The sequence below is a fragment of the Prionailurus bengalensis genome, chromosome C2, assembly GCF_016509475.1.
Source record: "Prionailurus bengalensis isolate Pbe53 chromosome C2, Fcat_Pben_1.1_paternal_pri, whole genome shotgun sequence".
In the NCBI taxonomy this organism is placed as follows: Eukaryota; Metazoa; Chordata; class Mammalia; order Carnivora; family Felidae; genus Prionailurus; species Prionailurus bengalensis.
In genome coordinates this window covers 153,552,366-153,579,623 of record NC_057350.1, presented here as the reverse complement: position 1 = coordinate 153,579,623, position 27,258 = coordinate 153,552,366, and the positions used below count along the sequence as shown (strand labels likewise).

At 39.4% G+C, this 27,258-nt stretch overlaps 1 protein-coding gene across 1 annotated transcript in view; it reads left to right on the top strand.

The window, feature by feature from the left end:
• Positions 1–27,258, top strand: part of OXSR1 (oxidative stress responsive kinase 1) — a 105,035-nt gene that overhangs the window by 60,471 nt on the left and 17,306 nt on the right. The window contains 5 exon segments of the mRNA XM_043595740.1: positions 10,409–10,518; positions 14,355–14,456; positions 16,625–16,758; positions 23,655–23,703; positions 24,374–24,439. Coding sequence (XP_043451675.1) covers positions 10,409–10,518; positions 14,355–14,456; positions 16,625–16,758; positions 23,655–23,703; positions 24,374–24,439 — 461 coding nt within the window.

Sequence of the window (27,258 nt, the reverse complement as noted above, 5' to 3'; positions counted from 1 at the left end):
CAGACAGCCATTGTTGTGGCACCCTCTCCCCTCTAAGTGACTTCCAGGGGACTTTAAGGGCCAGCATCTTTTTTCCTTGCCTTCTGTTTTCTCGTCTTCCCATTTTTGGAGCCAGACATTAAAAAACAGTTACATTTATGAGGAAAATTGGAAAATGACTGCACATTCCAGGAAAAGGTACAGAAAAGTCCTGAGAAGAGCTTGTTTATACTTCAGGCTGATGCTTGACCAGAGACAGCCTATCACAGCCAAAATAAAAACAATGACGAAGGGGCGCCTGGGTGGCGCAGTCGGTTAAACGTCCGACTTCAGCCAGGTCACCATCTCGCGGTCCGGGAGTTCGAGCCCCACGTCAGGCTCTGGGCTGATGGCTCAGAGCCTGGAGCCTGTTTCCGATTCTGTGTCTCCCTCTCTCTCTGCCCCTCCCCCGTTCATGCTCTGTCTCTCTCTGTCCCAAAAATAAATAAACGTTGAAAAAAAAATTTAAAAAAAAAAAAAAAAAAAAAAAAAAAAACAATGACGAAAAAAGCCTCAAACTTTGGGAAAGGGAGAGGATCTGATTTCCAGAATTGCCATATCATTAGATTCAAATGTCCAGTGTTTAACAAAAAAAAATCACAGGGCATTCAGCAAAACAGGAAAGTGTAGCTCATTCAAAGGAAATAAAATAACAGTAACTGTCTCTGAAAAAGACCTGACAGCAGATCTGCCAGACAAAGAAAACTAAAGGAAGATGTGGACAAACTCGGGACTACAACGTGTGAACAAAAATGGAATTAGGAATAAGGAGAGAGAACCTAAAAACAAAAAGGAAATTCTGGAGCTGAAAAGTACAATAACTTGTATTACAAAATGGAAAACTCACTAGAAGGATTCAAATGCAAATGCAGATTGGAGCTGGCTGAAAAAAGAATTGATGAATTTGAAGGTAGGAAAATGGAAATTATAGTCTGAGAAACAGAAGGGACAAAGATTGGAGAAAAGTGAACAGAGCTCAAAGGATCTGTTGGACATCATCAAGCAGACCAATACACATGTGGGAAGTCCTAGAAGGAGGAGAGAGAAATGAGCAGAGAGAATATTTGAATTAGTAAGTGCTGAAACCTTTCCAAACTTGATGGAAAACATGGATATAAACATCCCAGAAGCTCGGTGATCTCCAAGTCGGATGAACTCTAAGAGGCCTACACAGAGACTCCGGATAATCAAACTTACAAAAGCCAAAGACAAAGAATCTTGAAAGCAGGAAGATAGAAATGACTCCTCATAATCAAGGGATCCTCAATAAGGTAGTTAGCAGATTTCTCATCAGAAACCTTGGAAGCCAGAAGGCAGTGGGCCAGTGAATTCAAAGTGGTAAAAAAAAAAAAAAATTGTCAATCAAGAATTCTATATCTGGTAAAATCCTCCTTAAAAGTGAGGAATAAATCGAGACATTTCCAGATAAACAGAAGCTGAGGAACTTTGTTTCTGATAGATCTGCTGGCAAGAAATGATCACAGGAGTCCCACAAGGTGGAATGAAAGGACACTAGACAGTAACTTGATGCAGTATGAAGAAATAAAGATCTCATAAAGGTAAATACACGGGCAACTATAAAAGCTAGTATTATTGTAACGGTGGATGGTGACTTCACTTTTTGTTTTGTACATGAATACATTACTAAAAACAGTGGTCTAAAAGTCATTACTGTTAACTGGTTTGTAATTCCAAAACATATTTTCTGCTTAAGAGACCAATATATTTAGAAGAATTATCATTTCATATTTGAACACTGTGTATTAAGTTATAATTTTGTGATAACAACCAACAGGGCATAGTGCTATAAAGGAGAAGAGATTTTGTATTATTGTAGTTTGCCTGGTATAAATTCAAGATTTAAAAAACACTTTTTTTTTTTTAATTAAGTAATCTCGATGCCCAACATGAGCCTTGAACTCACTACCACTCGATTTTGATCAAGTGTTGCATGCTCTACTGACTGAGCCATCCATGCACCTCTACACTGGTATAAATTCAAATTCAAGTGTTATAACTTTAGAATGGTAAATGTAATCTCTGTAGTAACAAAAAAAAACAGTTATAGAATATAAACACAAGGAAATGAGAAAAAAATTAAGCCTTTCACAACAAAAAGTAACTAAAGTAATGTGGGAAATGAGGGACAAAACTAGAAGACATGGAAAACAACACAATGACAGAAGTTAGTACTTCCTTATCAGTAATTGCTTCAAATGTAAGTTGATTACTCTCCAATCAAAGGACAGATTGGCAGAACAGATTAAACAAAATACTTAATCCAGTTGTATGCTCTCTGTAAGGGACTAATTTTAGATCTCAGACACAAATACATCGAAAGTGAAAGGATGGATGGAGTGCTTGCGTGGCTCAGGTTGAGCATCCAACTTTGGCTCAAGTCATGATCTCACAGTTTGTAAGTTTAAGCCCCACGTCAGACTCTGTGCTGACAGCTCAGAGCCTGGAGCCTACTTCGGATACTGTATCTCCCTCTCTCTCTGCACCTGCCTGCCCACAGTCTCTCTCTCTCTCTCTCTTCCCCTCTTTCTCAAAAAAAAAAATAATAATAACATTAAAAAAAAAAAAAGAAAGTGAAAGGTTGGAAGAAAGATACTCCATGCAAATAGTAACCAAAAGGGAGCAGAGGTGGCTATTCTAATATCAGAGAAAATAAACTTTAAATGAAAAAAGTTTACCAAACAGGGGCACCGGGGTGGCTCCGTTGGTTAAGCAGCTGACTTCAGGTCAGGTCATGAGCTCAGTTTGTGAGTTCAAGCCCTGTGTCGGGCTTTTTGCTGATGGAGCCAGTTTTGGATTCTGTGTCTCCCTCTTTGTCTACCCATCCCCCGCTCACGCTCTGTCTCTCCTTCAAAAACAAACAAACATTTTAAAAAATTAAAAAACAACAACAACAAATAAGGACATTACCCATTAACAAAAGGTTCAATACAGCAAAAAGATGTAACAATTATAAATATTTATATACATAATAACATAGCTAGCAAAATATAGGAAGGAAATAGAGAATTGAAGGGAGAAGTGGCTCCACGTTAGTAGTGGGAGACTTCAGTACTCCACAATAATGGACACAAGAGACAGGAGATAAGGAAATGAAAGATTTAATACAGTACACCGCCTAGAGCTAACGGACACACACACAATACAACAGGATCAGCATACACGTTCGTCTTAAGTGCACACGAGTTATTTTCTGGGTTAGACCATGTTAGGCCACATATTAAGTCCCAGTAGATTTTAAAAGATAACATACAAAATACCCTCTCTGACCCTTGTGGATAAAGTTAGAAATCAGTAGCAGAACACTAAAAGTGTCACAAATTTGTAGCAATTAAATAACACACACTCAGACAACCAATGGATAAAGGAAAGCTTCTCAAGGGAAATCTAAAAATACAGATGAGTGAGAACAAAATCACTACTTATGGGACATAGCAAAACTGTTGGCTAAGGGGCAGGTTTATAGCTGTAGATACTTTATTTAAAAAATAAGATAGCAAATTAACTAGAAAAAGAAACTAAACCCAAAGCTGTAGAAGGAAGGAAAGAATAAAATTTAGAGAAGAGATAAAGGAAATAGAGGATAGAAAAGCAGTAGAGAGGGGCGCCTGGGTGGCGCAGTCGGTTAAGCGTCCGACTTCAGCCAGGTCACGATCTCGCGGTCCGTGAGTTCGAGCCCCGCGTCGGGCTCTGGGCTGATGGCTCAGAGCCTGGAGCCTGTTTCCAATTCTGTGTCTCCCTCTCTCTCTGCCCCTGCCCCGTTCATGCTCTGTCTCTCTCTGTCCCAAAAATAAATAAACGTTGAAAAAAAAAATTTTTTTTTAAAAAAAAAAAGAAAGAAAAGCAGTAGAGAGGTGATGCTTAGAAAAGGTCACCAAAATTGACAAACCTTTAGCTCAGTGGACTAAGAAGCAATGAGAGAAGATTCAGATTACAAAAATCACAAGTGAAGTAGATAAATCAGACAAAGTAGACTTCAGAACAAAGACTGTAATAAGAGGTAAAGAAGGGCATTACATGATGACAAAGGGGTCAGTCCAGAAACAAAAAAAAAGGATAAAACATCTGTAAAAATTATGCCCCCAATATAGAAGCATCTAATTATGTAAAGTACATATTAACAAACCTAAAGGGAGAAGTAGACAGCAACATAATAAGAGTGTGGTAGATCATCTAGACAGAAAAATCAATAAGGAGACATCAACCTTAAACGATACGTTAGACTTAACATCCCAAAGCAACAGAATATTCGCTGTCCTCAAGTACACATGGGACATTTTCCAAGACAGATCATATATTAGGCCACAAAATAAGTCTTAATAAATTTAAGAGGCCTGAAATGAAATCTAGCATTTTTCCTATCCACAGTGGTATGAAACTAGAAATTAACTATGTGAAGAAAATGGGAAAATGTAGGGCTATATGAAGATTCAGCAACATGCTACTGAACAACCACTGGGTCAAAGAAGAAAAAAAAAATACCTTGTGGCAAATGGAAATAGAAGTGTAACATATGAAATGTATTGGATACAACAAAAGCAGTTCTTTTCCCAATTCCCATCCCCTGCCCAAATCACCAATCTCTTGGTTCTGAAAACAAAAGCAGCTCTACAAGGGAAGTACATCATGGATAAATGCCCACCCCAAGAAATAAAAGTCTCAGACAACTTTATACCTCAAGGAACTAGAAAAAAGAAGAACAAACGAAACCCATTTAGCAGAAGGAAGGAAATAACAGACTAGTACAGAAATAAATGAAATAGAGACTACAATAACAATAGAAAAGATCATTGAAACTAAGAGTCAGGTCTTTGAAAAGATAACATTGACAAACCTTTAGCTAGATTCACCTAGAAAAAGAGGATTCAAGGAGATGAACACAAAAAAGTTAGAAATAGAAGGGATCATGAGAAACTACTATGAACAATTATATGCTAGCAAATTGGGCAATTGAGAAGAAATGGATATGTTTCGGGAAACATACAACCTACCAAGACTGAATCATGAAATAGAAAACCTAAACAGAACAATTGCTATTAAAATGGTTGAATCAGTAATCAACAACCTCCGAACCCTCCAGTACCAGACAGCTTCACTAGTGAATTCTACCAGACTTTGAAAGAAGAACTAATACCAATCCTTCTCAGACTCTTTCAAAAAACATAGAAGAGGTGGGAAACATAAAACATACTTTATGAAGGCAGCATTACCCTGATACCAAAACCAGACAAGAATGCCACAAGAAAATTATAGGCTAATATTCTAGTGGGCATAGATGCAAAAATCTTCAACAAATATCAGTATACTCAGTTCAGCAATACATTATTAAAAGGACCATACACCTTGATGAAGTGGGTCTTATTCCAGAAGTGCAAGGTTCGTTCAACATCTGCAAATTAGTCAATGTGATATACCACCTTAACCAAATGTAGGATAAAAATTGTATCAGGTCAACATGTGGAAAAAACATTTGGCAAAATTCAACATCCATTTATAATTCTCAATGAAGCCAGTATAGGGGGGAGCATACCTCAACATAATAAAGGCCATATATGACAAGCCCACAGCTAATGTTATACTCAGTAGCAAAAAGCTGAAAGCATTTCCTATAAGATCACAAACAAGGAAAAGATGCCTACTCTCACCATTTTTATTCAATGTAGTTGGAAGTACTAGCCAGAGCCGTTAGGCAAGATAAAGAAATTAAAATCATCCAAATTAGAAAGCAAGAAGTAAATGTCACCATTTGCAGATGACTTGATATTGAACATAGAAAACCCTAAAGACTCCCATCAGAAAACTGTTACAATATTCTAATTTAGTAAAGTTGCAAAATACAAAATCAGTGCATGCAAATATGTTGCATTTCTGTATGTTAGTAATGAACTATCAGAGAAATTAAAACAATCCTATTTACAGTTGCATCACAATAAGTAAAATATCTAGTAATAAATTTAATCAAAGAGGTGAAAGACCAGTCAGTATATGGAGAATTACAAGACATTAAAGAAAGAAGCTGAAGACATAGATATGATTTCTGAATATTGTTAAAATGTACTACCCAAAATAATATACAGATTCACTGTAACCCCTACCGAAATTATAATGTCATTTTTCAGAGAAATAGAGCAAACAATCCTAAAATTTGTATGGAATCATAAAAGACTTCGAATAGCCAAAGCAGTCTTAAGAAAGAACAGAGCTGGAGGCATCGTGCTCCCCGATTTCAAAGTATAGTATGAAGCTACATTAATTAAAACAGTATGATATTTGCATAAAAACAGACATATAGATTAATGGTACAGAAAAGAAAGCCCAGAAATAAACCCATACAGACATAGGCAATTAATTTTATCATAAAGGAGTTAAGAGTGTACAAGGGGGAAAGGATAGTCTCTTCAATAAATGGTCTTGAGAAAATTAAACAGCCACCAGTAAAAGAATGAAGCTAGAACACCATCTTACATCATATGCAAAACTTAACTCCAGTTGAACTAAAGAATGAATGTAAGGCATGAAACCATAAAATACCTAAGAGAACGCATGGATGGCAAGCCCCTTGATACAGGTCTGATGCCAAAAGCAAAAGCAGCTAAGGCAAAACATGAACAGATAGGAATATCAAACAAAAAACGTGCACAGCAGGGCGCATGGGTGGCTCAGTCAGTTAAGCATCCCAACTTTCAGCTCAGGTCATGATCTCATGGTTCGTGGGTTCAAGTCCTGCATCGGGCTGTCTGCAGTCAGCACACCCTGCTTCAGTTCCCCTGTACTCCCCCTCTTTGTCCCTCCCTCCCTCCTTCCCTTCCTCTCTCTCTAAAATAAATAAACGTTAAAAAAAATCTTTTTAAATAATCTGTACAGGAATGCCTGGGTGGCTCAGTCAACTGGGCGACCAACTTCACCCAGGTCATGATCTCACAGATTGTGAGTTCGAGCTCTGCGTCAGGCTCTGTGCTGACAGCTCAGAGCCTGGAACCTGCTTCAGATTCTGTGTCTCCCTCTCAGCCCTTTCCCCGCTCACATTCTCTCCTTCAAAAACAAGCAAACGTTAAAAACGATTCTTTTAAATAAAAAAAAAATCTATACAGCAAAGGATATCAAAATGAAAAGGCATCCTACTGAATGGGAGAAAATATTGACAAGTCATATCTCGTAAGGGACTAATATCCAAAATATATAAAGAACTCCTACAATTCAATATCGAAAATGAACAATCTGATTAAGAAATGGGTAGAAGATCTGAACACACGTTTTCCCCGAAGAAGACATACAATTGCCAACAGATAAATGAGTTATTAGGGAAATGCAAATCAGAACCTCACACACATCGAGATGTCTCACACCTGTTAGAGTGGTTATTATCTAAAAGACTGGAAATAACAAGCACTGGCAAGGATGTGGAAAAACCAGAACCCTTATGCACTATTGGTGGGACTGTGAATTGGTGCAGCCAATGGAAAACAGTATTGAGGTTCCTCAGAAAATTTATGGTAGAACTCTTGTATGATCTAGTAATTCCACCTCTGGGTATTTATCTGAGGAAAATAAAAACACTAACTCAAAAAGAAATATACATGTTTATTGCAGCATTATTTACAATAGCGAATAATATACAATGGGGAAAAGACAGTATCTTAATTTAAGTGGTATTGAGAAAATTGGACAGCCACATGCAAAAAAATGAAGCTGGATTGGATCACTGTCTCACACCGTAGATAAAAATTAAGTCAAAGTGTATCGAAGACTTGAATGTGGGGCGCCTAGGTGACTCAGTTGGTTAAGCGTCTGACTTCAGCTTGGGTCACGATCTCGCACTCGTGAATTCCAGCCCGGGGTCGTGAGTTCCAGCCCCACATCGGGCTCTGTGCTGACAGCTCAGAGCCTGGAGCCTGCTTTGGATTCTATGCCTTCCTCTCTTTCTACCCCTCCCCCGCTCACGCTGTCTCTGTCTCTCAAAAAAATAAGTGTTAAAAAAAAAAAAAAAGACTTGAATGTAAGACCTGAAATGGTAAAGCTCCTAGAAGAAAACATAGATGATAATCTCATTGATAAAGGTCTTGGAATGGATAAATTGTGGTGTATACATACAATGGAATACTATTCAGTCATAGAAAATAATGAAATTTTGCCATTTATGATAATATGGATAGACCTTGAGGGTTTTGTCGTATGTGTAATAAGTCAGACAAATAATGAAATGAAACCTAATATATGTATTAGACACAATGGGGCACCTGGGTGGCTCAGTCGGTTAAGGGTCTGACTTCGCCACAGGTCATGATCTCAGGGTTCATGAATTCAAGCCCTGCATCCAGCTCCATGCTGACAGCTCAGAGCCTGGAGCCTCCTTCATATTCTGTGTCTCCTTCTCTGTTTGCCTCTCCCCTGCTTGTGCTCTGTCTCTCAAAAATGAATAAACATTAGGGGCGCCTGGGTGGCGCAGTCGGTTAAGCGTCCGACTTCGGCCAGGTCACGATCTCGCGGTCCGTGAGTTCGAGCCCCGCATCGGGCTCTGGGCTGATGGCTCGGAGCCTGGAGCCTGTTTCCGATTCTGTGTCTCCCTCTCTCTCTACCCCTCCCCCGTTCATGCTCTGTCTCTCTCTCTACCAAAAATAAATAAAAACGTGGAAAAAAAATTTAAAAAAAAAATGAATAAACATTAAAATTTTTTTTTTATATTAGACACAAACTCATAGATAGATAGAACAGATTGGTGGTTGCCAGAGGCAGGAATACAGGATAGGAAAAATGGTGAACTATTTTTGTTTTTAGTTTAAATAAATTGAGTCTTTAAGAATATGGGCTTAAGTAAACATTTCTCCAAAGAAGATACGCAGATTGCTGATAAGCACATAAGGATGTTCAACATCACTAATCATTAGGGAAATATAAATTTGAGCTACAGTGAGATCCCGTCTTGCAGCCATCAGGATGGCTGCTATCAAAAAACCCCCAGGGTGCCTGGGTGGTTCAGTTGGTTAAGTGTGGACTCCTGATTTCATCCAACTCTGGAATTTGGCTCCAGAGGTCATGATCTCGTGGTCGTGAGATGGAGCCCCACATTGGGCTCTGTGCTGACAGCACAGAGCCTACTTGGGCTTCTCTCTCCACCCCTCCCCTGCTCGTGTGCACTACCTCTCTTAATCTCTCTCTCTCTCTCTCAAAATAATTAAAAAAAAAAAAAGAAAAAGAAAAAAAAAACCAACCCAAGACTAGAAAATGCAGATGATGTGGAGACATTGGAACCTTTGGCCACTGTTGGTGGCAATGGAAAATGGTACAGCTGCTGTGGAAAATAATATGGCAGTTCCTCAAAGAATGAAAAACAAAATTACCGGCGTGCCTGGGTGGCTCAGTCTGTTCGGTGTCTGGCTCTTGATTCTGGCTCAGGTCATAATCTCACAGTCCTTAGATTGAGCGTGTCGGGCTCCACACTCAGCGTGGAGCCTGCTTGGGATTAGGATTCTGTCTCTTTCTCTCCCTCTCTCTCTGCCCTTCCCCCCTCCTTGTTCTGCGTACATACGTTTATACATACATACCTAAAATTACTGTACTGTGTAATCCAGCAGTTCCACTTCTGTGTTTAGAATCCCAAAGAACTGAGAGCAGGGACTCACATAATTTTAGGACACCTAAAATGCTGTGAGTAATGCTGATGCTGAACACACAACACCTGGTTCTGGGCCTGTGAGACCGACAGCAGTTTATTAGTCGCATATACACATAGCTGCAGGGAGGAGGACACTGCATGTCACATGGGGCTGTATTCAGGAAGAGAGTGAATAAACGGTTGCTGTGGGAAACAGGCTTTTGTAGTATCGAGAGATAGCAATTATTCACCATGGCCAAAATGTGGAAGCAGCCCAAATGTCCCTCAGCGATTGAAAGAATACACAAAATATGGCATATACACACAGTGGGATATTATTCAGCCTATAAAGTAAGGAAATTTTGTCATATGCTACAAAACGGATGGGCATTGAGGACATCATACTAAGTAAAATAACCCAGCTACAAAAGACACATAGCGTATGCTTTTGTTTATTTGAGGTCCTTAAGAGTATTCAAAATCATAGAAGCCGAATGTTAGAATGATGGTTGCCCGCGGCTGGGGAGGAGAAGGAGGGGTTACTGTTAATGGGTATAGACTTTTTTAGTCTGGAAGGACTACGCTAATAGAATGGATTGGAGCGAGGACGAAAATCCGTTGGGATGGGTCTGTGTTAAACTGTGTCTTAATTTGGTCAAGAACCTCAGTGGAAAGAAGAGAAAATGTGTTGTTTGTGGATAGGACTACAGCTATATTATTTTCCTACTTACTTGTGTTAGTTGCCATATTTCTAATACCTTGCTGTTATATCTATTTCAGACTTTGGGGTTAGCGCTTTTTTAGCAACTGGGGGTGATATTACCCGAAATAAAGTGAGAAAGACCTTTGTTGGAACTCCTTGCTGGATGGCACCTGAAGTTATGGAACAGGTACTCTTTGTGTTTTGTCTTTTAAAAATGGCTTAGGGTTTTGTTACAGAATGGAAAAAACGGAGTAATGTTTGCTTCTGTTTGGTATACAGGTTCCCCCACTAAGGCAAAGCAGTTTGTTCCTGTGAAACCTTTGATAAGCTGAAATGGTGCAAAGCGAAGAAGCGATCACCATTAATTTATCTGGAAAAATTGTTTAGCGTTCCCAGGCCTAAGAAATGACCTCTTTTAGGCTTTTCTGAAAGCAGAGAACACATCTTGCTATTGGATGCACAAAATAAATGGAGATAAAGAGCAGATGTGCACACACTGGGGAAGGAGCTGGGCGGCACCAGTCTCGCGGCTCTGCGCACTGCCTCCGTGACGGCTGGCTATAGGAGCAAACGCGCGATGCCGTTTTCGCTTTTTGCCTTTTTCACAAAAGTAGAAATCCTCCGGATTTCTTTCAGTAAACAGGCACTACTGTAGGTCTTCCACACTTGATCTTGGCCAAAAGGCCGAGAAGCGATTACTACTGTAGGTCTTCCATAGAAGCCAGGTGGCTTAACGGGAACCTTTAAAAAGTACGGGATACAGGGGCGCTTGGGTGGCTCAGTCGGTTGGATGTCCGACTTGGGCTCGGGTCATGATCTCGCGGTCCGTGAGTTCAAGCCCCGCATCGGGCTCTGTGCTGACAGTCAGAGCCTGGAGCCTGATTCGGATTCTGTGTCTCCCTCTCTCTCTCTACCCCTCCCCTACTCACACCCCTCCCCTGCTCACACTCCGTCTCTGTCTCTCTCAAAACTAAATAAACATTAAAAAAAAAAAAAAGTAGGGGATACATGTGCTACACTAACTTTGGGAGATCCGTGTCTCTGTTCCTTGGTTAAGGATCCGTCCACCGTTAACAACAACAGCAAAAAGCCTGTAGATCTTTGTAACTGATACATAAAACTCAGGATTTCTACCACACACAACCTAAGCAATAATATAATGAAGACTGGTTCAATAGTAGTTTCCGCTTTACAAATTAAATGACCTAATCTTTGTACATGTAGTTTCACTGCTCCGGTTTTTGAAGGACTGGTTTTGCCCACAACTCCGTTTCCGTTTGCTCTGAAACAACTACAGTCAGATGTCACTCATCTAGCCACCTTACGGATACTCTGCTATTCTCAAATTATGCTCATTCCTTATTCCTTGTTTTACTTGTTTGTTGTCCTGTCATTTGAAGCACTTGGACCTTTCCCCCTTGATTTACGTCTTCAGCTTCCCTAGTGTAGTTTCCTCATTCTTCCCCTCCCTGTCAGGCCGTTTCTCGGACTTCTTTTCTGTCTCTCCTTCTGTGTCCCAGGACCTTGTTCTCAAATTCTTCTCTCACTAATGTGTCTCATCTCCACTTCCCACCTATTATATCTTCTTTCTTTCCTTCTTTCTTTCTTTCTTTCTTTCTTTCTTTCTTTCTTTCTTTCTTTCTTTCTTTTTCTTTCTTTCTTTCTTTCTTTCTTTCTTTCTTTCTTTCTTTCTTTCTTTCTTTCTTTAACGTTTATTCAGTTTTTGATAGAGACAGAGCGTGACCGGGGGAGGGGCAGAGAGTGAGGGAGACACAACCTGAAACAGGCTCCAGGCTCTGCACTGACAGCAGAGAGCCCGACACGGGGCTCAAACTCACCGACCGTGAGACCATGACCTGAGCTGAAGTCAGACGCTTAACCGACTGAGCCAGCCAGGCGCCCTCACCTATTATATTTTCTAAAGTATATCATGCCAGTCTTATTTCCTAAGCCTCTAGGTGGAGGTTTCCAGCTCCCTATAGATGTTTTACCTAAATGTCCTAGAAATACATCAAAGTTGGTATTGTAGAACCGAATTCACTTTCACTCCGTTATGATGCCTGTATTCGCCCTGTTGGTGAGGGAAGCATTCCCACCCTAGGGTAATGCTGATGCTGAACACACAACACCTGGTTCTGGGCCTGTGAGACCGACAGCAGTTTATTAGTCGCATATACACATAGCTGCAGGGAGGAGGACACTGCATGTCACATGGGGCTGTATTCAGGAAGAGAGTGAATAAACAGTTGCTGTGGGAAACAGGCTTTTGTAGTATCGAGAGAGTGAGGTGCTCCTCGGTTTCCTTGCGAGGGTGTGATCGGCTCATATGGTTCACTCTGAGGGCTGGTGGGGAGCTGAAGCCTGCTACTCGAGGCTAAGCAGGAACTTTGCTTGTCCAGTTAATAAGCAGGGTTGTTGGGCTAGGGGACTTTACCCTTGGGAACAGACTGGAGAGGGGAACTTGCACTTGGCTCATTAGAGGCCCACCAAGGCAGCACATCATATGGAGCTTTAATTCCAGGTCTCAACCACACCCCACCCTACCCCACCCCCACCAACCTATTTCTTCTCCTGTGTTGCTTAGGATGGAAAATGAAAATATTTAATTTTATAATGTGCTCATGCCAGTATAAAAGGAAAGAAATTTGGCAACATGGTCACATTAAGAACTTTGAAAATATTCACACCCCTTGTATCTTTTTTCATTTTAAGTTATGGAACAGGTTAAAATAGTACCATAACAGGATAAAACAATACCGTAACATAGAAAATTTGGAAAACAGGACTTACCACTACTGCCTAACAATTTTGTTCTAGTTCTTTTTCTAAAAAAACCAAACAGAGGGGCCCCTGGGTGGCTCAGTCGGATAAGTGTCTGATTCGGCTCAGGTTATGATCTTGCGGTTCATGGGTTCAAGCCCCGCATCAGGCTCTGTGCTGACGGCTCAGAACCTAGAGCCCGCTTCAGATTCTGTGTCTCCCTCTCTCTCTGCCCCTCCCCCGCTCACACTTTGTCTCTCTCAAAAATAAACATTAAAAAATGTTTTTTAAGAAAAAAATTTTAAGAAACAGTTGATTTACTTTTATAATAGTATCAAAACTTGTGAAGAATTGTGTATTCTTTTTTCTTCGTAAATGCTTTATCACAAGTGATTTTCCATATTTTCATATAGAATTCATTTACATTGCTTTTAGTTGACTATGTAACATTTCTTTTAACTGAGTATCCCATACTTAACAATTTCACCATTTCTGGGGAACATTTATTGGGATTGCTTTTTCTTCTTCTGTTACCAAGTATAGTTAGCTTTTGCTTACTCTAGATTACTTTAATGGTTTAAAACTTGGCCCCTGGGTGGCTCAGTTGGTTGGGTGTCCAACTTCAGCTTGGGTCTTGATCTCACGGTTTGTGGGTTCGAGTCCCACGTCGGGCTCTGTGCTGACAGTTTAGAGCCTGGAACCTGCTTCAGATTCTTGTCTCCCTCTCTTTCTGCCCCTCTCCTGCTCGTGCTCTGTTTCTCTCTCTCAAAAATAAATAAGTATAAAAAAATTTTTTAATTAAAAAAAGCTTATGAGCACTTTCGTGGTTCTTGATACATATTAGAAGCTTCTTTTATTTTTTTTTTATTTTTTTTTTAACGTTTATTTTTGAGACAGAGAGAGATAGAGCGTGAACAGGGGAGGGTCAGAGAGAGGGAGACACAGAATCTGAAACAGGCTCCAGGCTCTGAGCTGTCAGCACAGAGCCCGACGCGGGGCTTGAACTCACGGACTGCAAAATCAAGACCTGAGCCGAAGTTGGCCGCTTAACCGACTGAGCCACCCAGGCGCCCCTAGAAGCTTCCTTTTAAAAGTACTTTTAGGGGCACCTGGCTGGCTCAGTCATAAGAGCATGTAACACTTGATCTCGGGGTTGTGGGTTCAAGCCCCAGGCTGGGTGTAGAGATTACTAAAAAGAGAAATAAAATAAAAGTGCTTTTAGGGTGGCAAAAGTAATCATGTACATCTTTATGTTCTTTACAGGTCCGAGGCTATGATTTCAAAGCGGACATCTGGAGTTTCGGGATCACAGCAATTGAACTTGCCACCGGGGCAGCTCCTTATCATAAATATCCACCAATGAAGGTGAGGTTCACAGTCAACATCCTACCCCAGCCCATGTCCCAGTTTCTTTTCAGAGACTAATCCTAGGAGTGAATGCATTTGAAAAGGATAAGTTTTTATAACTGTGAAGTGGGAAGCTATTTTGAGGACAGAGGAATGGTTTATTTCTCAAAAGGAGGTGGGGGAGGAGATGAGGTTTACTTTTCATCCATTGCCGGCAGTGACTCCAGCATTGTAGCCAAACACATACATGTTAGCCTGTTTGCTCGGAATGAGAAATACCTCCAGCTTTTAGTAATTCCATTTCAGTAAAATATAAAGTGAATCTGAAAAGCAAGTGTTAATTCTAACTACAACCCCTTTTTATTCCCTATTTTATTTTAAAGTAGTGTTGACTTTGTGTTTAGAAAAATGGCCTATGCTTATGGGGTGCCAGGGTGGCTCAGTCGACTAAGCATCCGACTTCACTCAGCTCATGATCTTGTAGTTCAGGGGTTTGGGCTCCATGTCAGGCTCTGCACTGACAGCTAGGAGTCTGGACCCTGCTTCGGATTCTCTATCTCCCTCCCTCCCTTTCTCTCTCTGCCCTTCCCCCACTGTGTTCTCTGTCTCAAAAACAGATGAATAAACTTAAAAAAAAAACAAAAGAAAAATGGCTTATGCTTTTATAAAAAAAGTCACACAGTCTAGAAAAACACAAATCACCCCCAATCCCACCACATAAATATGACCTTCATTACTTACACCTCAGTGCGTCAAGCTAGTATGTTGCCATGGAAGTCAGAGAAGGAAGAGATTTAGGATGGACAGAATAATCAAAATAGTCAGTTACCGCAGAGAAGGTGGAAGACTGAGAAGTGAAAAAGGCCGTAGCTCTATTAAGTAGGCAGCATCAGCGATTTCTGGGATCCAAGTGCCGGAGGAATTCTGGGAAGAGAAGGCCAGATTACAAGGGGTCATGTTAAAACAGAGCCAGGAATAGGTAAAATCAGCCATGGTTTTACTTGTTATTTTATTTTATTTTATTATTTTGCTAGGATTCTACTTTATTTATTTATTTATTTATCTATTTATTTATTTATAAATGTTCGTTTTTGAGAGAGTGCAAGCGAGGGGGGGCAGAGAGAGAGCGACAGAGGATCCCAAGCGGGCTCCACACTGACAGGCTGACAGCAGCGAGCCTGACTCCGGGCTTGAACCCACGAACTGCAAGATCATGACCTGAGCTGAGGTTGGGTGCTCAACCGACTGAGCCACCCAGGCACCCTGACTTTACATTTTTTTTTAAAGTAGTTTGGCAGTGTGAGAATGGGTTCAGAGGAGGAGCCTGAGTGGCTCAGTTGGTGAAGTGTCTGACTCTTGATTTCAGCTAAGGTCATTATATCGTGGTTCATGAGTTCAAACCCCACATCAGGCTATGTGCTGACAGTGGAGAGCCTGCTTGGGATTCTCTGTCTGTCTCTGTCTCTCTGTCTCTCTCTGCCCCTCCCCTTCTTGCTCTTGAAACAAACAAAGAAAGAAAGAAAGAAAGAAAGAAAGAAAGAAAGAAAGAAAGAAAGAAAGGAAGGAAGAAAAGAAAAGAAAAGAAAAGAAAAGAAAAGAAAGAAAAGAAAGGAGGAAGGAAGGAAGGAAGGAAGAAAGAAAGAAAGAAAGAAAGAAAAGAAAAGAAAAGAAAAGAAAAGAAAAGAAAAGAAAGAAAAGAAAGGAGGAAGGAAGGAAGGAAGGAAGGAAGGAAGGAAGGAAGGAAGGAAGGAAGGGGACAGAGGACCTGAAGAAAGGGGTGTTATGTTGTGTTTTGTTTTTTAATGTTTCTTTATTTTGAGAGTGAGAGAGGGTGAGCAGGGGAGGGACAGAGAGGGAACCATGAGATCACGATCTACGCCAGAGTCAGATACTGAACAGACTGAGCCACACAGGCGCCCTGTGAAGAAAGGTTTCTAACTAAAGGACATTCATTGCTAATACTGTTGAGCCCTTGCAACAGTTACTGTTACCTGGGAAGCCAACTGTCTGTAGGATATTGTTTGTGTGGAAAAGGTCTAAATAACAGTATTCCAAACAACTGGTCTAGATGTGAACTTTCAGAAAATACAGCCTCACGTATTGTGAGGTTGTCTATATTGAAGAATCTTGGCCACAGTACTTTACTGAATCTTCACAAGTTTATATTGTATCAAAAATTCTTCCAGGTTTTAATGCTGACACTACAAAATGATCCTCCTTCTCTGGAAACTGGCGTTCAAGATAAAGAAATGCTGAAAAAATATGGAAAATCATTTAGGAAAATGATTTCATTGTGCCTTCAAAAGGATCCAGAAAAAAGGTAAAATATGAGATAAAGGTTACGTTTGTCTTCATCAAATATGTGAACCATTGTGGGAAGTCTAAGTATCACGTACCTACATTCATGTGCAGAAAATTATTTCTGCGTATTCACATATATTTATTTAAATATAAACTTTAGAAAAAATATACAGAGACTATTACACTAGATTGGAAATGAATTACTTTCTCCCTTCTTTTTAGTATATGGTGTATACTCTAAATAGTTCAGCTATTTCCTGGTTACGTTTTTATAAATCTGTACATTGTGAACTCTCTGTGTTAATAAAATGCCAAGTTAGTGGGAGGACTTGTTTTCAGCTTGTACTTAAAAGTTATGAGCAAACAAGTATCTTAATGCTGTTTACAATTTTAATAACAAAAGAAATACACATAGCCAGTGTTATATCTAAGGCCACGTAATCATATATGTATTTCCTTATTGGAAAGATTTTACTAATCATACCAAAAATTCATAGCCCTTACTTGTTAACGCTAGACAGATTGGATGCCAAGTAAGTGAATAAACATGATCATCTAATGTGTGTATCTTTATGAATTAAACAGAATCAAATATGTTGGAAGTCACTGAGTACAACCTTTTATCTGTGAGGTCAACCAGCTACCTAGTCATTGAGGTGGGACTTGAATCCGAAACTTCTGATCCTGAACCAGGGTTCAGTTTGTTCTGTATCTCATTTTTCTGTTTCACGTACATATTCCACTCAGTTTTTTAGCACTAAGAATTTTTAAATTTTGATTTCTGTGAAGATCAACAAAAATAAAAGATTTCAATTGAAGTCATGTCATCAGTATACTTAATGGGGCTTCAGAATTTATTGTTGGAAATATTAGAAAAGGTAAGAAAAATAGGTAGCAAAGGTCAAACTTGTACCATTAGAACTTTGTTTCTGAACAAATTGGTATAAAAGATAGGAGACTTCTGCTTCTGCTTTAGTTAATTAACAGAATTTGTCACAAACACCTATAAATGCTGAACAAATTTATCAAATTAAAAAAAAAGAACAAATCAGGGAAGAAATATCATGAACCAATCCTGTGGCTGCCCTCAGTGGGACACTGTTCCTTTTAATAACCTACTCGGTTAGATTTCAAACTCCCACGTGGGACTGGAAATGAGATCTTGGGTCCAGCCACTGGGGATCTGAACTGAGATCCCTGCTTAAGACTAAGACCTCCACAAGTCAGCCTTCTGAGTAAAAGGATGGACCAGAAAACAAAATATGTGTCCATCATCACAAAGACACAACGAAAACTTGTCTTGAATAATCAAATCCTCTGACCTGGACATTGTGTAGGTCGACAGTCTGAATTTATACTACCCATATTATCCAGGAACCCACAAGATTAAAGAGTAAAAAAGAATTATTGCCAAGCCAGTTTTATTTCTGACAGAAGCAACTAGAAAACTGTACTGTTCGAACTGTTCCAAACTCGAGGTCCATGAGATTCCTCCAAATAATGCCCCATTGAAGAGATCACACTCCGAAATTATAAAACACACAGTAAGATAGTACACAGCAAACGAGTCTGCAGACACAGCGAACAGGAGAATCAGTGCTCCAGAAGCTTTGGATAATGCAGAGATACCTGAAGAATCTATAAAATAAGTATATTTAAAATAATTGGGGCGCCTGGGTGGCTCAGTCGGTTAAGCGTCCGACTTCAGCTCAGGTCATGATCTCACAGTCCATGAGTTCGAGCCCCACGTCGGGCTCTGTGCTGACAACTCAGAGCCTGGAGCCTGCTTCGCATTCTGTGTCTCCCTCTCTCCCTGCCCCTCCCCTGCTTGTGCTCTATCTCTCTCTGTCTCAAAAATAAATAAAAATGTTAAAAATTTAAGAAATAATAATAATTAAAATCCTAATGGAAGAAATCAAAACCATAAAAAAGAATATGACTGTGACCAAGAAAACAAACAAAGCTGCTTAGAAATGAAAAATAAAGTAACAAAACTGTAAAATTTAATGGATTCCCTTGAGCGTAGGCTAGACTTAGTGTTTTGCTTCCGATGAATCGAGTATGAAAAAGGACATATAGTAGCTTTAGAGTGGAGAAACCTGGTGGACAGCTCTGTCACAAGTGATCCAGGTTAACATCACCAGTAAGAAGGCATATTGATTATTATATACTCCCTGATACAAGGTGCAGGGCGTATCACCTCTGAAGTGTTCCTTCCCAAAATCTTTAACTTCAGTCTGTAGTGAGAAAACATCAGACACATCCAAATTGAGGAATAAGCTACAGACTCCCTGACCAGCACTCTTCACAAGTAAGGAAAGGGATGACTGAGGAAGTATCCCAGATTGGAGGAGATAAAAAAACATGAAGACTAAATGAAACGTGGTGTCCTTAATTAGATCGCGGAACAGACACACGACGTTAGAGCAAAAACTGGGGAAATCTGAATAGAGTCTATAGTGTTATACCAATATTAATATATTAAAGACTGTAATTGGGGCGCCTGGGTTAGTTAAGTGTCGGACTCCAGCTCAGGTCATGATCTCACATTTTGTGGCTTTGAGCACCACGTTGGGCTCTATGCTGACAGGAGCCTGGAGCCTGCTTAGGATTCTGTATCTCCCACTCTCTCTCTCTGCCCCTCCCTGCTTATGGGCACGGGCTCTCTCTCAAAAATAAATAAATATAGGGGCGCCTGGGTGGCACAGTCGGTTAAGCGTCCGACTTCAGCCAGGTCACGATCTCGCGGTCCATGAGTTCGAGCCCCGCATCAGGCTCTGGGCTGATGGCTCAGAGCCTGGAGCCTGTTTCCGATTCTGTGTCTCCCTCTCTCTCTGCCCCTCCCCCGTTCATGCTCTGTCTCTCTCTGTCCCAAAAATAAAAATAAACGTTGAAAAAAAATTTTTTTTTAATAAATAAATATAAATATTTTTAAAAATAAATTCTATAATAGTATAGCAATGTTAATATTTTTAGTTTAGTTAATATCTTGATAATTATACCATGGTTATATAAAATGTTAGCAGTAGGGGAAGCTGGTGACAGGCATGTAGAAACACTGTAGTATCTTTGCATCTTCCTATAAGCTTAAAATTATTTCAAAATAAAAAAGTTTTTTAAAAAAGAAAAATATCTAGAAGCTGTAGAACATCTATTTCCAGTTTGTAAGCCAAAATTATACCTTGTTGAGAACATTTCCAAGTTCAGAAAAAAACTTAGATGGGTTGGTTAAATAGAACAGCCAGTAAAGCACACAAAAAAGAGAATTATTTATTGACTCCTAATCAAGTTACCAGGTAGTGTTGTAAACACTGGACATACATCATCTTAACATATATCATCCCTTGAGGATGACACTATTATCTTCGCTGTTTTACGAATGAAACTGAAACATAGAGAGGTTAAGTACCATTGCCCAAAGTCACACAGCCAGAAAATGTTGGAGCTAGAATTGCCACCCATACAATTTGACTGTAGAGTTCCTGCTCTTACTCAATCACACTACACTATATTGAGGAAATGGCTCAGAATGCAACACGGAAAGATTTTTAAAAAGGGAAATAGAGGGGCGCCTGGTGGCTCAGTCGGTTAAGCTCCCGACTTCAGCTCAGGTCATGATTTCGCGGTCTGTGAGTTCGAGCCCCGCGTCGGGCTCTGTGCCGACAGCTCAGAGCCTGGAGCCTGCTTCAGATTCTGTGTCTCCCTCTCTCTCTGACCCTCCCCCGTTCATGCTGTGTCACTCTCTCAAAAATAAACGTTAAAAAAAAATTTTTTAAACGGAAATAGAAAAGAATGAACATTTGGGAGACAGAATGAGATGGTTCAGTGTGTGTGTGTGTGTGTGTGTGTGTGTTTGCATGTGCATGTATGCATGCATATGTACATCCACGTGTACATACATACACATGCACATATAGAGACTTTCCAGGAGAGATTAGAGAGAATGGGAGAAGCAATATTCAAAGAAATAATGGCTGAGAATTTTGTACAATTGATGAAATACCTATATCCTCAGATTAAAGAACCATCCCCCCAAATTCCAAGCGGTTTTTTCCCTTTTCCCATTTGTACATGAGTCATGAAACTACAAAGGCAAAGAGAATCTATTAAATGCAAACTGAGGGGGCAGATTACCTACTGAGGAATAGCAGGTAGACTGATAGCCACTTTCCCAATAATAATCAGTTGAGGCCAGAATATATCGGAATAATGCTGAAAGAAAATTACTGTTAACCCAGAATTCTCCATCCAGTCAAACTCTTATTCAAGAATAAGCATGAAATTGAGATTTTTTCAGACACAAATTTCCAATCACATTTTAGCAAAGAACTCCTGTAAATTTTACTTTATCATTATCATTCATAGTCAGGGAAATATAAATCAAAACCACAATGAGATACCACCTCAAACCTGTAAGAATGGCTAAAATTAACAACTGAGGCAACAACAGATGTTGACGAGGATGAGGAGAAAGAGGAACCTCTTGCACTGTTGATGGGGATGCACACTGGTGCAGCCGCTCTGGAAAACAGTGTGGAGGTTCCTCAAAAATTTAAAAATAGAACTACCCTACAGCTCAGCAATTGCACTACTATGTATTTATCTAAAGGATACAAAAATGCTGATTCTGTGGGGCACATGTATCCCAGTGTTTATAGCAGCACTATCGACAATAGCCAAAGTATGGAAAGAGCCTTAATGTCCATCGACTAATGAATGAATAAAGTAGATGTGGGGTGTGTGTGTGTGTGTGTATGTATGTGTGTATATATATATATGTGCGTGTGCGTATATACATATATACATATATGTGTGTATACATATACATATATATGTGCGTGTGTGTATACATACATACATGTATGTATATACACACACGCACATATATATATGTATATGTATATATATACATATATATTCAGCAATCAAAAAGTGAAATCTTGCCATTTGCAACAACGTGGATGGAACTAGACTGTATTATGCTGTGCGAAATAAGTTAGAGAAAACCAGATATTATATAATTTCATTCGTGGAATTTAAGAAACAAAACAGATGAACATAGGGTAAGAGAAGCAAAATCAAGACAAAAACAGGGAGACAAACCGTAGGACTTAAATACAGAGAACAAACTGAGGTTGCTGGAGGGGAGGTGGGTGGGGGGAAGGGATAAATGTGTGATGGACATTAAGGAGGGCACTTGTTGGGATGAGCACTTCTATGTAAGTGATGAATCACTGAATTCTTTTCCTGAAATTAATATTGCACTATATGGTAACTAACTTGGATTAAATATATATGTATATGTGTGTGTGTGTGTGTGTGTGTGTGTGTGTGTGTGTGTGTATACAGAGAGAGAGAGAACTTTAGAAAGAAGGAAATGAACCTAGAAGAAAGGGATGAATCATAAGAAGCAGTGGTGTGCAAACTGTTGACCATACTGAAATCTTGATTGAATGAGAACATAGAGGGGGTGCCTGGGTGGCTCAGTCGGTTGAGCATCTGGCCTCGGCTCAGGTCTGATCTCACTGTTCGTGAGTTCAAGCCCCGTGTCGGGCTCTGTGCTGATAGGTCAGAGCCTGGAGCCTGCTTTGCATTCTGTGTCTCCCTCTCTCTCTCTGATCCTCTCCTGCTCACACTCTGTGTCTCTCCCTCTCAAAAATAAACATTAAAAAACATTTTTTTTTTGGTACAATAATGAACGAGAACATAGGAAGGGTAAAGTCCACTTTCAGTTTGCATAGCACATTCAAATCTGTTTTCTCAATCTTCTTTGAAGCCCTGGTTCTCAAGTGTGAATGCACATTAAAACCACCTGGGAAATTTTAAAAACTACTGATGCCCCCCCCCCCACACACACACACACTGATTCTGCTTTAATTGATATGGGGTACAGCCTGGGCATTGGGATTTTTTTTTGAAACTCCCAGATAGAATAGTACACAGTCGTATTTAAGAACCACTGCCTTCAGGGGCTTGACCAGGTAGGTAATACAGAACCTTAGAGAAGAGATTTGCTCAGAGTTACATAGTGGGATATGTGGTGTAATCAGGTCCAGTCTCTTAAGTGTAGTATTGTTTATTCTTTATTCTCAATCATACTATTTAAAAGTTTATACAACTGACAGTGATGATGCCTTTATCTGTACAGTTAAAAACTGAATTTAGAGTCAATTTGGGGAATATATACATTACTTTTAGAATCTTCAGTTTTTTAAAAGAAATTGTGAGATCTATTTGCGTGCGTGCGTGCGTGTGTGTGTGTGTGTGTGTGTGTGTTGAGATAGAGTGCAAGCGGGGGGGGGGGGTGCAGAGAGAGAGGGAGAGAGAATCTTAAGTAGGCTCCATGTCCAGTGCTGAGGCTGATGCAGGGCTCAGTCTCACAATCATGAGATCACAAACTGAGCTGAAATCAAGATGCTTAACCAACTGAGCCACCCAGGCCCCATCAGATCTATTTTTAAGACTATGTATTTACATAAGTTGAAGGGCTGGCAAGCAGCCACATGGCAAGAAGCAGCTTGATTTGGTCCATTTCCTCTATGTGAGATTAAATTTATTTTTACGACTTGTTAAAGTAGATATTTGTCTATATAATTGGGAAATAATATTCTTGAGAAAATAATAGCAAGTATATTGGAAGCCACTAAGAAATCATGATTCCAAAAGAAACATTTCACTAATGAATTTTGCAAAGAACCTACAATAATTATTATCAGAACATTTCTATTTGGGTTTTCTTCTCTACTCAATGTCTTGTACCGAGTTTATCCTGCTTTTTGCTTTTTAGCCCGTTAAGGAAAGTGGAGAACACTGAGATTTTATCTTGCTGCTCAAGAAATCATTTTCTCATTTTTGAAGATGGAAACCCACAGTTACACTTGAATTAACTATTAAAACGTTCTTTTCTGGTTTTAGACCAACAGCAGCAGAACTGTTAAGGCACAAATTTTTCCAAAAAGCAAAGGTAAGAAATTCTAACTTTTGATTTTACGTGTTCATGTGACCTACCTCAGTTACCTAAATTAGATTCACTGCTCAGAAGTTGTTTTATCTTTAGATGATAATGTTTGGAAAAGTGATCCAAAAGTGATGTTTGGAAAAGTAGATCAAATAATTGCTGGGAGCTTTATCTGTACAACCTTTGGTAATTAAGACACATGCTTTAGAATTGGTAAATGTGTTTTTCATATAAATTAATTTCAACATCAGGTTAAACTTAGAACAAGAACAGTGAATATTGCCATTATTAAATACAATCTGTGAAAAATACTGAACTCTCAGTTCAAAGGTTTTACTACTGAATTTGGTAAAACTCTCATTTCCCAGAGCTAACGGGTAAGTGCGATGTTACTGTAGTTGGAAGTGTGGGACCATGATCCTAAAGGACCTAGGGTAAAGCAAACTTTTCATGGATAATATTCATACAGCACACTAAGGCTCTGTCTCAGTTTGTGAAACCATGGTAGTAATGTACTAAAGGAGCTTCAATTTCAGAATAAAAGAATGGAAGCGTTCCTCAGACTTCTTTATAAAAGTTACTATATGGTATTTTAATTGTGCTTGAATATTCGGTGTCAATTTCTGTGGTTCAATAAAAGCTTCTTTTAAGAAGAAAACGTATTTTTCCTCTGCAGAATAAAGAATTTCTTCAAGAGAAAATACTGCAGAGAGCACCAACTATTTCTGAAAGAGCTAAAAAGGTAAATGGGGATTTAACTCCAGTTTTCTAGGAAATTGGTTAGAGTAAATGTACTTCTGCATTTTGAAAGTATATGTTAGGTAATTCGTTGTTAATAGTATAATACTCATTTTTTTCAATTCTTTAGCATCCTTTGGTATATTTTTATTCATCAAATATCATTAGTCCACAGTATGCCTATGTGAGCTGTCTACTAGAATGAAAAGGGATGTTACACAATTGATGAATTAATTCTGGACTCTGTTAAATCACTGTTTGCAGCCACCAGAGTGAAGCGTGGAGTTGAGCCGTTTCCTCACGCTACACAAAAACAGTGACGACCCACTAGGTTGATTATAATAAAAAAGACAGACAGTAGCAAGTGTTGATAAAGATGTAGGGAAATTGGAACCCTCGCGCTACTGATGAAAATGTGAGGTGGTGCAGCCACGTTAGAAAGTAGTCTGGCAGTTTCTCAAAAGACTCAACAAAGCTGCCATATGAGCATATGAAGAGTTCCGCTCCTAGGCATACCTGGGAGAATGGAAAACATGTACACACAAAGATGCGTACAGGAATGTTCCCAGCAGCATTATTCATAATAACCAAAAAGTGGCAACAACCCGATTCTTCATCTCTTGGTGAATGGATATATAAAATGTCATGTGTCCGTATGATGAAATATTTATTCATCAGTAAAAAGAAATGAAGTGCTGATACATGTCATAATGTGAGTAAAACCTTTAAAACCTTGTGCTCATCATAAGCTGGTTATAAAAGACCACATATTATCTGATTCTATTTATGTGAAATGTCCGGAATAGGCAAACGTACGGAGACAAAGTGGATGCAAGGTTGCCCAGGACTGGGAGGATTGTACGGAAATGGGCAGTGACTGCTGATGGTTACGTGGTGTTTTTTGCGGTGTGGGGAAGTGAGGAAAGTGATCTGGATTTCATTGTAGAGATGGTTTCACAACTCTGAATATACTAAAAAAAAAAAATGGAATTGTATGCCTTAAATGGTATTATTATATGGTATATGAATTATATCTCAATAAAGCTGTTACTTTAAATGTTTTTTACATGTTTAATTTATTTTTGAGAGAGAAAGAGACAGAGCACGAGTGGGGTACAGGGAGAGAGAGAGAAGGAAACACAGAATCCAAAGCAGGCTCCGGGTCTGACTTGTCAGCACACAGCCCGACGTGGGGCTCGAACTCACAACCATGAGATCATGACCTGAGCCGAAGTCAGATGCCTAACCAACTGAACCACCCAGACGCCCCTTCTAAAGCTGTTACTTTAGAAGAGGAGCATATAGACAGTGACACCTCCATGAACAAAAAGCTCTTGGAAATTGAAAACGTCAGAGAAGAAATGAAAATATTCAATACACAGGTTGTATGGTACAGCTGAGGAAATTTCCCAGAAAATAGACCCCAGATGGCCAAGAGATAGATTACAGGAGAAAAAGACAACAACATTAGAGGATCATTTGAGAAGGTTCAGTCTTTGAGTAAAGAGTTCTAGAAAAGCAGAACCGAGAAAAACAAGGGAAATCACTGAAGAAATAATTCAAGAAAAATTTCCAAAACAGATAGTCCTGAATTTCCAGATTGAAAGAGCCCTAGTGCAATGAATGGAAATAGACCAGCACTAAGACACATTGCCATGCTAGCTCAGAATACTGGAGGCAAAAAAAAAGATCCCGTAGCTTCCAGAGAAAAGGGAAAGATCACGGACTGCTCCTCTGGAAGCCAGGTCACAACGAAGCAGTTGTGTGCAACATTATGAAAGAAAGTTTTTCTACTAACCCAGACTTTTTTACCAGGCAAACTATAAGTGAAGGGTAGGGACGGACTCAAAAAGTTGAGAAATGCATGGCTTCAGTTAATGTGCTATGCTAATAATGGAGGAAGTGCTTAAACTGAGAACAAGGAAGTCGTGTGGTCCAGGAAACAGAGCTGATGATAGAGTGAGATCTGAAGTCCAGAGCTGGTGTGAAACCAGTCTAGGTGGGAGGCTCTGGTGAGGGTCTTCCTCAGGAAGGTGATGAATACCTAATAATGTATATGAATATGGTGAGAGGAGATTTATACAGAGAATTTGGGGATAAATATGACAAGTACATAAAAATAAGCAAATATTAACTATAGGGGAAACAAAAAAGTTATACAGTAGAGAAAAGTAATTGTAGTACACAATAAGACTTAACTGTATCATTTATACAATCATGTCATGGAAACACTGAATTTTGATTTAACCAAAATTGCAGTGTATCTTGAGAAAAGAGGGGGGTTGATAATAGGATTAAATTCTTATCTTTTATAGTTTGAAGTCCAGTAGATAATTCCTAAAACCAAAAATTCAAGGGGTAATAATAAGAACACAGTCTTGGAGAGATGAATGTTAATTTAAAAAGAATAAGCCAAAATGAGTTAAAAGTGGCTCCCTGTGAGTAAGAGGATAAAAGTTAGGAAATTGCTGTTTTTCTTAACAAAACTTGTGCAGCGATAGTACTCTTGAAACTGTAGGTATAATTGTGGTTTTTAGAATGAAAAAAGCAGAATCTTCTTTATCTTGGATTTATTTATTTTGGGGGCTGAAAAAACTTCTAAATTTCTCGGAACATGAAACCATTAATAAGATTTGGTCTAGGACTTCACATAAGGAGGATTTGGATGGTGTTTGGGCTCAAGAGTATAGAAGCGTAGGGAAAGTCAGTGGTGGGAGTAAAGACCGATAGTGGAGCACAAAGAGCAAGTGAGGAGTAGAAGATATGTATAGTATACATAGTAAATACCAAGCACTACCATAATCCACATCTCTTTTCCTAATG